Source organism: Helicoverpa zea, chromosome 27 (genome assembly GCF_022581195.2).
Source record: "Helicoverpa zea isolate HzStark_Cry1AcR chromosome 27, ilHelZeax1.1, whole genome shotgun sequence".
NCBI lineage: Eukaryota > Metazoa > Arthropoda > Insecta > Lepidoptera > Noctuidae > Helicoverpa > Helicoverpa zea.
The window spans coordinates 5,592,439-5,607,728 of record NC_061478.1 but is presented as its reverse complement, the minus strand read 5'-3'; the positions used below and the strand labels follow the sequence as shown (position 1 = coordinate 5,607,728).

General features: G+C 39.2%; 1 protein-coding gene across 1 annotated transcript in view; it reads right to left on the bottom strand.

The window, feature by feature from the left end:
* The window catches only part of LOC124643353 (ITG-like peptide), a 32,099-nt gene extending 23,370 nt beyond the window's left edge, over positions 1 to 8,729 (bottom strand). The window contains exon 1 of the mRNA XM_047182316.1: positions 8,683 to 8,729. Coding sequence (XP_047038272.1) covers positions 8,683 to 8,690 — 8 coding nt within the window. The 5' untranslated portion in view covers positions 8,691 to 8,729. The remainder of the gene's footprint in view (positions 1 to 8,682) is intronic.
* Positions 8,730 to 15,290: the final 6,561 nt, after the last annotated feature.

The following is a 15,290-nucleotide window of genomic DNA, read 5'->3' as shown; positions in this document are numbered from 1 at the left end:
ATCCCAGTGAGGAGAACTGGACCTCATACAAGAAGCTACGGAATCGCTGCAGTCGTCTGTGCAGAGATGCTAAGAGACGCCACATTCATAACTCTATCAAAAACCTTAACAACGCGCAAGTATGGCAATTTCTTAAGTCCTTCGGTATTGGCAAGGCTGTCAATGACAGCACCACCGATATGGACCCTAACACAATTAATGCTCATTTTTCGATGTCACCAGTAACGCTGGCTGATGACGTAAAATCCTCTACTCTACATTATCTCTCCAATGCTCCTCGGCCAAATTGTACTGCGTTTTCATTCCATCCAGCTGCGGAAGGAGATATTAAACGTGCAATCTTATCCATTTCCACAAAGGCGGTAGGAGATGATGGTATTCATCTCCAAATGCTTCTCCTTATCCTTGATGAACTAATTCCTGTAGTTTTACATCTCATCAACTACTCCCTCTTTACCAACTCCTTTCCCTCAGCATGGAAAAGAGCCCATGTACTGCCTTTACCCAAAGTGTCTAATCCCTCCTCAGTCTCTCAGTTCCGTCCAATATCCATCCTCCCAATCCTATCAAAAGTCCTTGAGAGTGTTGTCAATAATCAGTTGTCTCGTCACCTCTCCTCAAACAGCCTGCTGAGTCCGTACCAATCTGGCTTCCGCCCTGGTCATAGCACAGTGTCGGCTCTGGTTAAAATAACCGACGACATTCGGCTAGCTATGGAGAACAGGCGGTTGACAGTGTTGGTGTTACTGGATTTCAGCAGTGCTTTCAATTCAGTTGATTTTGACATCCTCTTAGCCATCCTATCGTCACTTAATATATCTTCTTCTGCAGGTGCGTGGTTCAGTTCTTATCTTCGGGGTCGCTCGCAGTCGGTCCGTACTCATGAGGTTTCCTCTGAGTGGTGTGATCTGGCTGCGGGTGTACCCCAGGGTGGTGTTCTCTCTCCTTTACTTTTCTCCGTTTTTATTAACGTAATCACAAAGTCACTTGTTTCGCACTATCATCTTTATGCAGACGACTTACAGCTTTATCAGCATTGTCAACCAGAAGAGCTCTCTAGGGTTATTGGCGCCATCAATAATGATCTTGAAAGTATAAGTCAATGGGCTAAAAATTTTGGACTCCTAGTTAACCCGAACAAATCTCAAGCTCTCATTATTGGTGGCAGATATTTCATAAATAGGCTGCAAACTCCCCCCCCACTTCTGTATGACGATGTAGTAATAGCCTACTCATCGCACGTTAAAAATTTGGGTGTCTTTATGGACTGCAACTTATCTTGGGCTAAACACATTGCAGAAGTAAGCAGGAGGGTATATTGCTCGTTTCAATCACTCAAGCGTCTCCAGAAGTTCCTGCCTTTTCCAACAAAGATTACTCTCGCTCAGTCGCTCCTCCTTCCTCTGTTAGACTATGCTGATGTCTGTTTCCTTGATGCGACTGAGGAGCTACTTGATAAACTCGAACGTCTGCAGAATTTGTGCATCCGCTTCATTTTTGGCCTCCGAAAGTACGATCATGTGTCGGAATTTCGGAACCAGTTGAAGTGGCTGCCTATTCGGCGGCGTAGAGACGCTCACGTTCTTTCTTTTCTTTACTCTGTTCTTCACAATCCTGTCACTCCAAGTTACCTTCGTGAACGCTTTGAGTTCCTCGTTCCCAGAGGCAAACCTTGTCGCTCTTCCTTATCTCTTCTGCTTCGTGTCCCATCCCACACTTCAAGTCGCTATGATGGATCATTCACTGTTCGTGCTGTTAGGCTGTGGAATACCCTTCCGCATTCTATACGCGAGAGCTCATCATTGGATATGTTTAAGAGACGAGTTAAGGAACATTATTTATCATTATGACCTGTGTATATATTTGTATATATTATATTGTATATATTTTATATAATTATAAAAGGTATATATTTAATTTATTAAGATATTATACATATATATTATTGTTATTAGTATAACGTTGCACATTCGCCCTACCCCATCAAATCACTCTTTCACTCTAAGGTTGGCTGTAAGAGAACCCAACACTGGGTTAAGCTCGCCGTTGTACATAATGTCTCCATTTTCAGTGTGTCAAATGTATTTATGTGTGCAATAAAGAATAATAATAACAAATTCATATACCAATTTTAATTTCGCAGGAAAAAGTTTCAACTCGTTATCCGCCATCTTGAATTCGTAAAAGCCTTCCATATTGGATTGAATGCGTTCACGGTTCTCATAACATGAAAGTTATGTGCCGTTTGCGTAGCGAGATTAAAAGAAAAATATTTGTTTTTTAAATTGAAATAAGGATCAACAGGTGAAGTTTCCAGTTATGTGTATTTGGTAGAATAATAATATTGTTGTAGGTCCGTTAACTTTTGTATGATGACTTTGATTATGAAAATACGTTATGAATCCGTTGTTATTTATAAAGTAGATACATAAATTAGGTACTCCCAAGCACTAAATTAATGATTGGGGGCTGCTTTGTAAAAGGTGTCTTAAGCCGACTAAGCCGGTTTTCCGTCCGTTATAAGTTACGCTTGCAATCACTGCGGCATTTTAGAAAAAACTAATCAAAAACTTTTTATAGTTCGGCCATTCAGAGAATGCGTTCCTGACACGTCGCGATTGAACTGACGACGTAACTTTGCAATGGCGTTGCAGTTACGATAAAAATATTTTTGCTGGTTGTTTACCGTTTTAACAATTGAGGAGCATTAAAACAACATTATTATATCAATAATCAATGAATGTTATTACGTCGTCAGTTCAATCGCGACGTGTCAGGAACGCATTCTCTGAATGGCCGAACTATAGTGCTGACTTTTTAATCAAAATTTAATTAAATGAACTCATAGTTACTTTAAATTAATAACAATGAAGTCAAATTACTTACAGTTGATTCTTTTGTCTCGGTCATAATGATACGCCTATTCAGCAAATTAAATCTCATTTTAAATTGAAATCTCAAAGCTCTTAACTCAAAATTAAAACTACAATGTTACTAAGACTTTGTTACTCATTACACTCAAATTATTTAACAAAGACTTTTAAATGTTAGTGAATGTTACTAACAGTACCAGTGACTACGGAAGTCGCGGTAATAATGACGGATGGGCAAACTATCTAGGGCGTATTCGGTGCAATATTCATGCGTACTAGATTGGACTCGCCCGTTGCAATATTGATCGGCCCGGGCACAGCCTCCGAGGTACATAGCTGTATTTACTAGGATATGTACCTGTAGATTTTATCTACCTACATGGTTAACGCCCACCTATCAGAATCGTCCGCGTTGAAGGAATCGAATATATCAAATGTCATATCTGTGATATTTCCAGATACGGAAGTTTTGACCAATTCGCCGCGAAGTCGTGAAGTAGAAAAGTGAGTTTGATTCTAGGTAGAGTAGCAAGTACCGATGCTACTTTTCTAAGTTTGTATGTACTTCCTAAGAATATTCTAATCAGCAATGATTGATTTAAGGTGAAGGAAAACATCTCGAAAAATCCTGGACTGTAAGGTCTGAATCACCAACCCGCATTGAGCAAGCGTGGTGATTAACGCTCAAATCTTTCTTTGTGAGACAGGAGGCATGTGGCCAGCAATGGAACTATAAAAAGGCTGATGATGACGAATTGTGACAGTTTTCATACAGTCATATAATATTTTAAAGCATATTATTCGTGTGCGTCCCCAAAAGTAATGTCTTTAAGCGCCTTGCTGACTCTTCCCGTGACACAAAGGCTAACTTTGCCCAGCAGCGATTACCATTCAACGTGGCAAAACGCTACCTGGGGACGGTAGTGAGGACCATTTTCTAAAAGCCTTTGTTAAAGTGTTGCTTTTTAACTGAAGTAGTTTACTGACCTGTAAAACTATCATGTTCCTCTGTGTGAGTAAAATCATGCGTGGAAGGGTTCGTTGCAGTATCGACCGGCCCGGGCCACAGCCTCTTCAATACCTAGCTGATATTACTAGTACCTAATAATTGTACCTAAAAATACATATATAGGAAGTATCTAGTCGTGGTGGCCAAGTAGATAAAGCACCAACTTCTCAAGTGTGTTAGTTCGATTCCAAATCAGTCAAGTACCAATGCAACTTCACTAAGTTCGGAAGTACTTTCTAATTATATCTAAGACACAAATGAGTGATTAAAAGTGAAGAAAAAGAAGGTCTGAAATCATCAACAAGCATTGATGTAAGAAATTATATACATATACCTAACCAGTCATTTTATGTTAAAATTGTACTGCTGCGCCCTAACAGGGTATCATGTATACCTCTACATTCTGTAACATCTATGTATCACTCATGATCGCAATAAATATTTGAAGCCTGAGCAAGTGGTGATTAACGCTCAATACTTCTTCGTGTGAGAGGAGGCCGCAGCCCAGCAGAGGGACGCTAAAAAGGCTGATGATGATGTGTCTAAGGATATATCAAAGCGCCTCGTTGACACTTTTCTTGATCCAAAAGCTAAATGGCAATGTTGCCAGCCTTTACGGTGCCGGGTAACAGTGAGAGGGACCAATTTTTTTGACGCATTTCATTAATTTTGGTTATGTTAATACTTATAGTTTTGGCTATAATATTACAATGACCTGTAAAAGTATCATGGTGCTCTGTGTGGGTAAAATCAGGCGTATTAAGGCCCGTTGCAGTATCGACCGGCCCGGCCACTGCCTCTTCACTACATAACTGATATTACCAGTACATTTACAGATTTAATCTACCTATCTATATGTACTATCTCAGTACATATACAGATTTTATTTACCTATATGCATGTACTATCAAACAAGAACCTCCTTAAGCAAGTCTTCATAGAGACAATCGAATAGAATAAGCCCGAAACTTGACATGCATTATAAAGAAAGGCAGTTTCAAACGATTTTTAGATAAAGTTTTTAGCTTTATAGTTTTAAGTTTTTTGATACAATAGTTGTTAATTAAAAGGGGAAAATGATTAAATTAATAAACCATTTTTTTTTTAATAAAATGACTTACATTGTCATTGGTTGATTACGTATCCATACACAGCCTGAATAGGCAGCATAGGTAAAGAGACCGAACACGATTTAAAAGACTTCCCAAAACTAATAGATCTGTATTAACTTTCGGGTGACAACGATGAGGCCCAATTTTTAAAGTACTTTATTAGTTTAGTCTTTTTAAATATTAATATACGTAATAACAGGTTTCGTTTTAGTTATAAAATAATAACCTGGAAACGCATGATTTTACTCACAGTTTTCTTGTATGACGCCGCCCGTTGCAGTATCGACCGGCCCGGGCCACAGTCTCTTTATTACATAACTGATATAACTAGTACATATACAGATTTTAACTAGGTATCTGTGTGAGTAGTACATATAGATTGTGTCTGTGTGTGTGTAAAATCATGCGTAATAGCGCTGGCTGCACTATTGATCCGCCCGGGTAAAGGTAAATGACCGACGCCCGATGTACATAATTTTAGTTAAAACTGTTGTCACGTTGTGCTTTGTCTAAAAAAGATTGTTATTCTTTCAAATGCAATTTATTTTCATTCAAATAAATAAAGATACAAAGTCATTTATTTAAAATAGGTTGTAAATCAGCACATTTTGAATGACAATACAAAAGACAGCCCCCAAAACGCCCGCCCTTCACCACTTCCTATGTGTTTTTGCTGGGAAGAAGAAGTGGTGGAACCAACTCCACAGCAGCTACACATGGACAATCTAACTGGATGCAGCTGAGTATTAGTGTTTTACATAGAGCGACTGTCTATCTGACGTCTTCAAACCAGTTAGCCGCGCAACTTGATAACCTTTAGTGAGACTGGTTTCCAATTATTTTTCAGACAACCAACATAAATAACTGATAAGTCGAGAAAAAACGCGAGACAAGTAGAGATTCGGAAAATCGACACTCCACTGCATAGAGAAATTGAATATACAGTGACTGAGATTTGATATATTGTACATGACATAATGTATAGGAATTTTATTTCATGAAAGTGTACATTCGTAAGTAAATGTAGGTACGCTCGTAGGTAGCTCGGGAACGCTCAGTAGTCACCGAGGCATATAAAGATAAATAAAAATATAAATAAATAAATAGTTTATTTCACACAAAAATTTTCAATGTTGAACTATGACTGTAAAACATTAAGGTTTATTTAGGTCAACAATAGAGGTACCCTGACTCCTAAACTAGGTGTAGGCCTGTAACTTAGAAGTCAGTGATTCTCCGTAAAAAAGTCATGTCATATTAATAAGACCACAATTAAGAAATAAGAAATTAACAAAATAGTGTGACTAAAGTATATAAACATAATAGATAATGTGCATTTACCCAGACAAGCATAACTGACCTATTTGCTTGCGTGAGTTAAAAACATCGTTGTGTGCTAAATTGAATGTTTTGTAAACACACTGATGATACAGGTTTTTTTGTTTATAGAGGCGAGGAAATTTGATTTAGTTACTTACTGTACTGTTTCCACCGCATGGCTGGAAAACATCTTTCCGTACCCAGATAAAATTTAGCCTATGTTACTCGAGAGTACTGTAACTTTCTAACAATGAAAGAATTTTTACTAATCGGTACAAGTCGTTTTGGAGGGCACAAAGAAACAAAAAATCAATTCCTCCGAATTATTTAACAGATTTCTAAAATCGAAGACCCATTAATTCTACGAAGGTATATTTTAGCCAACAGTGTACAAAGACCGGTTTACACTTAAATTCATGTTTATTAATGAGACCGCTAAAAGCGTTACCCAAATGACTCATTGTTACTTAAAATAGCCTCAACGAAATATTCTAGGAAAACTAAATCCAGGCCATTAATAGCGTGCTGAAGTTTCACCGTGTCACTTCTGATTGAGAACGCGATACCACTTTGTCGTGCTGACAACGGGTCGTGTAGTTGAAAATATAGCTCTGTCGTAGACAGGATTCCAAACTTACTTAACTATAGGGCTACAGATAAGTCCATTCTTTCCAAAAGAAATTGTGAATTACATATAACGGTTAATCTTATAAATTAATCAGGTAACTGATTAATTAAACAAAAAAGGAGGGTTTGAGTTTGAGTTTCGTATATGAAGCAGAAAGAGCGTCAAAAATCAATTCCTATAGGTATTAATTTTGACTTACTTAATATGCCCATGACCATCATTGGTCAAATTTTTAATTTAGATTTTTGCCAATTACAAACAGCTTCTTATTTACATTTCTTCCTCTGAAACTACTTGACAGATTTGAAACAATATTTTTGGGAAGTTACATTATGCGCTGTGAATATGGGCTATATTTTATCAAATCCTAGACGCCTGACCTAGTATAAAAACCTAGGTAAATAGGCATAAAACTAAAAATCAGTATGAACCAAGAGCTCGGAAAACCCCATTTGAAAAGCAAGCAAAGCGCTGTAATAGTGCTTTTACATTTCCGGTTGGAAAAACCAAACGGGCAATAGGTACCACAATTTGACATTTACCGATTCAACGGGTAATACAATAATATGACAATCGTGAAACCGCGTGTAAAGCGCATTCTACGTGCGTATTTCCAACTAGCTTCCGCCCGCGTAGAGTTTGGTTATATCGCGTTTCCAAGAGAATTCTTCAAAAGTCCGGGATAAAAACTATCCTATGTTCTTTCTCAAGGCCAACTCTATCTCTGTACCAAATTTTATTAAAATCAGTTCAGTGGTTTAGACGTGAAAGCGTAACCGACAGACAGACAATTACTTTCGCATTCATAATATTAGTAGGGATATATTTTCCGCGCGGAAAATGCGCTGAATGATTCTACCCTTACGACGCAATGGTAGGGTGAAAACGTGACCTAAGACAACCTTCAAAAAGGGGAAGGTTGCTATGACAAGGTTCTAATGCACACGGTCAACCCAATGTTTGTGAACCGTGTTGGTACCTTATTGTCTTTGTAATAAAGACTATGTTCGCGTACTTTTTGCGTTTATTTTTGTGTGTTAGGTAGGTAAGGGATTACGGTGTCGAATTAAGTTGTGTTTTTTAACTGACTTCAAAAAAGGAAGAAGTTCTCAATTTCTCGGAATATTGTTTGTTAGCTCTAGAAGTCAGTGGTGATATGAACATAGCTGCATCCCCTAGACAAGGACCTTTTTTAAGTGTTTCTTTTTAAGTATTAATTATTATAAAAGAAATCAACGAAACTTCGCTGTTCTGATAAAAATGTGTTTCATGTTAAAAATCGTAGCATACTCATGCCGTTTAAAAAGAAAACTCTTAAACATATTTTCATATCATTTCCTTTTTGTTGCGCGAAAAACAGGTTATATAAAAGATTAACGAATATAGTAACATAATTTAAAGTTTCATTTTGAAAAACGATAAAATCACGAAAATACCGTAAGTACTTAAATACACAATCAATAATAAATATTACAGACAAAAATCGAACACGCAAAAATATATAACCTTCACAAAATAATCCCCAAACCGAAAACTTTCCTAATTAGAAAAAAAAACGAACCCAAACTTTTTCTAACACATTCGAAATTCAAATTCACAAAAATGGAACACCACAAAATAAAAAAAAAGAAAACAAAAGCGTAAACCATCCCATTCGTTACTAAAGCTCCCCATTAAAGGTGTGACAAAATAAATTGGAAAAAATAAATTGTATGAGAAATAAAGGTTTTCAGTACTTACCGGTGCATGACTGTTTCTCTCAGGGTCCCGTTCAGAACTGACGATCTATACCAGGGTCTTCACTGCGCATGGTTGGGGGTAGGGAGCGGCCAGGTGGGCGGGCAGAAGGGTGCGATTGTCCAAGTACTGTTTGAAAAGGGTGCGATTTTTTTGTCGTGCGTACTGTTTTTGAAAGATAGTCAAATTGGGAATATTTCAGGATTTAAAGCGGGGTAGATAAAGGGCCTTGTGGACATTTTTCAGGGGTCTTAGAACATGTTAATATAATTAAATAGTACCACCTTCCTACTCATTGCTATATTTTCAGTAGAGGGTTGCAAAAGTTCTTCAGTTTACCATGCAACTACGTGAGGTGCTATGCTACTCCATCGTACTTCGGGTGAAGATTACCAACAGTTCTCCTTGAGAAAGTAAATCATCATTTTAGTTAAAGTTTTCTCAAGATACCTGTAAAAGATTGTGTGAGACATTTTTACAAATTGTCGGGATCAAAGGCTATCTACATCGCATAGTCGATCCATATTTTGAGACCATTTGTTTATGTACTTCAGTATGTCTTGAAGTATGTAAATAACTTCTGCATGCCTCGGAATTGGTGTTAGCCCGGTGGTTTCAGCTATTATTTGTAAGATTTTCACGGGTTTAGTGTCTTTTCAACGCTGAACCCGTGAAAATGAGTTACAAAGTGTGACAGCTAGTTCTTGTTTTTATGCATTCCGTAATGGATTACGAAGGTTTGACAGGCATCTTCTTCTTCTTAATCGGACACTCTTGGCAGAGTGGTCGTGATCATGGGTTGTTTCTGGTGGCTGCTCTTGCGATTTCTCTCCACTTCTCCCGGTGGCGTTTGGTGACGGTGGCGTTTCGCGCGCACTCCACAATTGAGATTGATGTTGCAGATTTTATGAGGTCCGTCCATATGGTTTGTCCACGGGGACGCTGTCCTTCTGTGCTAGCTGTGCATGTAAACTGATAATACATTATTCACTCTAGCATCCACAACTCTGGTTGTCACTACACATAAAAATGCAAAAAAAAATTGCGCGTGATTTTCAAACCCCAACGCAACTTTCAGTCGCAAAATCGCACAGAAAACTCATGCCCTATGAACCCACCCTTATTTATCAGTAATGGCAGCTCAAAAATATATCTGACGTCAGCATCTATATGAGTGAGTGTATGTATGAGTGATAACGTATGTTGTTACCTTACTGGCATTCCAATAATTTATCTATCTATTGTTTTAAGTACTAGCGATAGGAATTTGATGTTATAAAAAAGAAAGAAAAATGGATGGGCCTCGCTGGAGAAATTGCTGGCGTTACTGCAAACTCCGTTGAAGTCCCCGTTGAAACCCCGTGACCCTCAATGTAGGTGAAAAAGGCAAACTTACCTGGGAAACAGGGAAGTGGACAGGAAGGCAGTCTGCCGACGACGGGACACTCGAGATGCCGGCCGGCCAGCGGGACACTTTCTCTGCACTTGCTTCGTATTGTCTTTTCACGAGTCCGGGTGATCGAGGCACTAACAGACAGCACTTCTAGCGAGGCTTTTATGGGTTTTTCTTATTTTTATCGCGCGACGAGCCGCGGGCGATACCAATTTTTTGACTTTCCCAAAGAGAAGTGAAAAACAAAAGCGAAACCCGTCATGGCAGGAAGAATAAAAAAGATAGAAATGAGGATATGACCATGAAGTCTGAACATTTCCCCCCACTTGAAAGCCACATGGGTTTCACGGATAAGTCGAACGCAACGAAAGCTATGCTCGAAAAATATACGTTAAACTAAAACTTAACTTCTAAGAATGAGCAATACGACATGAAGTACTGAAATCGATATTGCTCAAGTTATATCTAGTAGAATATCTAATTAATTGCCAAAGAGCAGAGCTTGACGACAGGTTGTCGAAGCGTCTTGCCATTAGCAGCTCGGAGAGTAAAAACTCTAACAACATTATCGGCACCTGGGTGCACTTGTTCTATACGAGCCAATCTCCAGAGCACAGGTGGAAGATTTGGTTCGTTGACGATGACTAAATCGTTAACTTTTAAATTAGGCGCGGTTTGAAACAATTTGTTCTTTTGTTGAAGTGTGTGAAGATAATCACGTTGCCAAGCTCGCCAAAAGACGATTTGAAGACAAGCTAAGCCATTGTATACTATAGCAGATTTATTTTTATAAAGTTCATTAACGAACTCTTTGAGACATTTATTCGCGCCTAAGAAATTTTTACGACAAGCGGTTAGAACATAATAACACATATCGCGACGAGAAGCAAATCCGATTATCCAGAAGTTATGTTGACTCAACGATCGCGATGTTCTAGGACCGCAGTGAAGATACTTTAAATGAAAATGGATGGGCCTCGCTGGAGAAATTGCTGGCGTTACTGCAAACTCCGTTGAAGTCCCCGTTGAAACCCCGTGACCCTCAATGTAGGTGAAAAAGGCAAACTTACCTGGGAAACAGGGAAGTGGACAGGAAGGCAGTCTGCCGACGACGGAACACTCGAATGCCGGCCGGCCAGCGGGACACTTTCTCTGCACTTGCTTCGTATTGTCTTTTCACGAGTCCGGGTGATCGAGGCACTAACAGACAGCACTTCTAGCGAGGCTTTTATGGGTTTTTCTTATTTTTATCGCGCGACGAGCCGCGGGCGATACCAATTTTTTGACTTTCCCAAAGAGAAGTTAAAACAAAAGCGAAACCCGTCATGGCAGGAAAAATTAAAAATAAAGAAATGAGGAAACGACCAAGAAGTCTAAACATTTCCCCCCACTTGAAAGCCACATGGGTTTCACGGATAAGTCGAACGCAACGAAAGCTATGCTCGAGAAATATATGTTAAACGAAAACTTATCTTCTAAGAATGAGCAATACCACAACATGAAATACTGAGATAGATATTGCTCAAGATATATCTAGTATAGATTAATGAATTAGTACAAGGCAGACCTTGACGATAGGTCGTCGAAGCGTCTTGCCGTTAGCAGCTCGGAGAGTAAAAACTCTAGCAACATTATTGGCACCTGGGTGCACTTGTTCTATATGAGCCAATCTCCAGAGCAAAGGTGGAAGATTTGGTTCGTTAACGATGACTAAATCGTGAACTTTTAAATTAGGCGCGGTTTGAAACAATTTGTTCTTTTGTTGAAGTGTGTGAAGACAATCACGTTGCCAAGCTCGCCAAAAGACGATTTGATGACAAGCTAAGCCATCGTATACTATAGCAGATTTATTTTTATAAAGTTCATTAACGAACTCTTTGAGACATTTATTCGCGCCTACGAAATTTGTACGACAATCGGTTAGAACATAATAACACATATCGCGACGAGAAACAAATCCGATTATCCTGAAATTATGTTGAATCAACGACCGCAATGTTCTAGGACCGCAGTGAAGGTACTTTAAATGATAATGCTCAACTAACATTCGAGATATTGAACTTAGTTTAGGTAAAAGCAGAGGGTGTAACGTAGATGTGAGTAAGTAAACCTCACCAATGCGTCCCCCCACTCGCAACAAACCGTCCTCATTTATAAACGGTGAAAGGTTTTGAATAGATTTGTAACCTTGTTGCTTATCAAGCACTGGATTAAATTCCGTTGTCATATATTGACTTTGAGTATACTGAACCAGAGTTCTCAATAACTTATTAAGTTCAGCGCTAGAACGAGGAGAAGTGTCCCAATTTTGTTTGGGACGTTTAAAATTAGAAATAATGCGAAAACACCAGGCTAAAGTTCCTTGATGTTTCATAAAATTGGAATGTCTAGAAATTAAAGTTGTATTTACATCTTGAACTTGACGAGAATGTAAATGTTCTGTGATAACGATTTCACGATTAGCTACATGCATTTTTAGTGAATGAGGATTAGTATTAATCCAAGAGAGCGTACTACTGCTATAAGAATGAGCACGATTACTTTGAATAGGAGTTTTATCCTTTAACAGATTATACATGTGAGATAGCACACGCGCTAGAAGCAAAGCATTGCTTAGCTCGAGCCTATTCACTGTAGGAGCCACTCTAGACTTTCCTATAAATAGATGCGTTACAGTAGAATTCGTACATGTAACAGCGCATAAATACACGTAGCATTCATATTCTTTTAACGAACCGTCGCAAAATCCTACTAAGTAGATATCAATAAGATCCGGAGGTATGACTAGCCGCGGTAAGATTATACTTTTCAAACTTAATAAATTCGCGGCAGGCGAATGCCATTGTTTGGCTAAATATTGAGAAATAGCATCATCCCAAGATAAATAAGGCAAACTCGTTACTTCATAAGCAACTATGTTGAGCTCATATTCTACGAGAACTTCGGTAGGACTGTCTCGCCATAAAGTATACTGATAGCACTTTTGTGCAGGCCTGAACTGAATCTGCCTGTAAATGTTACAAACAGGAGAAACTTCAGCAAGAAGAACAATTTTATAAAAGCCAAACTTTGTAACTAAATCGACTATATCGATTTCAAGTTTAGGTCCTGTATGAACAATATTGTTCAACGTGTAATTATTCGTAGTCCGACTACTGACGTCGAAGACTACACGCAGTCGTGTCGTAGTACTTTCTGGACGCACGGCGCAGTGATGCGGAATAAGATACTGAGCAGTAGACAAAGAATCAATAGGCTGCATATGTCCCAAGTCTTTGTACTGCTCCATGGAATCCTGATATTCCGTTTTAAACTCAGGTCGAGTACATAAACGTTTCTCTAGGTTGAGAAATCGCTTTAAAGCGTGGCGAGAAGAATCGCCAAGGGAAGGGGCATTATCCTTTAACATCAAAGGAACTAAATACCTATCCTCCGGAGTACGATAGGTACCGGATTTCTGTTCACAAACTTCGTGAACTTCGTCTTTAGGGCCGGAAATTTTACATTTCGACGGCTCCTCAGACTCCCAGAACCGTTGAACGGTATCGTCGAGCGCACTGGATAACGCGACGAGTGACGTAACGGATTGATCTGGTGTACGAGTTGACGTGTCATGAAGAAACTGACCTGTTATCACCCAGCCGAATACACTCGATAACGCGCAGGGTAACCCGGGACCGGGAGTGTAACGAGAGCCAGTATATATCTGGTCAAAACACTCAACTCCTAATAAAAGATCGATCGGACCCGATTTATAGAAATCGCAGTCGGCGAGATCTAAGTGTGCGAAATGATCCTTGACGTACATCGGCAGCGATGACGAAGGCATCATTCCCGCAATCTTTGGTAAAACTACCAAAGAGATGTCAAACTGTGGTGACTCACTCAACCGAGGTATTATCGAACCAACAGTGTGACCCTTGATATTAACGAAATTTTGACCAAGCCCAGACACGGTTAAGTTGCATTTTCTAATCCGCAAATCTAATCTGCGTGCGCACTCATTTGTGATCAACGAATCCATCGACCCGCTGTCGATGAGCGCACGAGCATACTGCATAGAACCATCTGAGTGACGCAAGCGCACTACAGCAGTACCTAAGATCTTTGTACTCTTGAACGGTTCAGCTGTCGTAGATGAGCAGGTAAGCGTGGTGCTTGAACCCGCTCTCTCAGTCACCTTTGAATCACCCGCCTGTATTTCTTTACTTTGACGTTCGATATGCAGCAGTGTATTATGTCTCTCGTTACAAATATAGCAAGACGACTTTGATTTGCAGTTAACACTATCGTGACCAGGACGCAAACAGTTAGTACACAGACGCAAATCTTTAACTAATGTTCTGCGTTGATCAACCGACATTGAATGCATCTTTCCGCAACGGTACACAGAATGACTTTCATTGCAACAAACGCATATTATCTGGTCTGACTTGGTATTATTTGAGTTAGGTTGCTTAATATTTAAGGAAATTAATGACGTTCGCGGACGATCATGATTTTCGACCCTATTAGTTCGAACGTTAAATTTATTAAAATTGGAAGAGCAAGCTAACGCGGGTGGCTGACTTACTTCCAGAACTTTTATATAATTTTGTAAATAAGCCAGAAAGTTATTGAACGTGGGAAGTTCGTCCTTATTCTCTAACTCGAACCTTCGCCTAGTGTCAAAGTCAAGAGGTCGAGACGCAATGTAAAATAAAATAAATTCACTTAAATCATTAATATTTAGAGCACGAAGTGCATTGACACTTTCATACAGTGTATTGGTTAATTCGGATAGATTCGATAAAGATGGTTTTTGAATTGGGGATAATTTAAATAATTTCTCTAAATAAGTTGTCGCGAGAATGCGCTTGCTGTCGAACCTATCGATGAGCGCGTTATATACGACAGCGTAATTCGCTGATGTAATAGGAACGCCTTTCGTGAGCGACAACGCACTGCCGGACAAACATGGAATTAGATAGTGAAATTTTTCTATATCGGATAACGAGGCGTTATTATGCACTAATGGCTCGTAGCTATCTTTAAACGTCTGCCAGTTTTCGATCTGGCCATCGAATTTTGGAATTTGCAACTTAGGTAGCTTTACAGCGGCAATCGATGATTGTGTACCAGATGCTACTGCCAGTGGCGCACACGAACTAGAGTCAAGCGAATCGGCAAACTCAACGGCCGCGTAATATAACTCGTCAAACGACAACAAAACGAGATC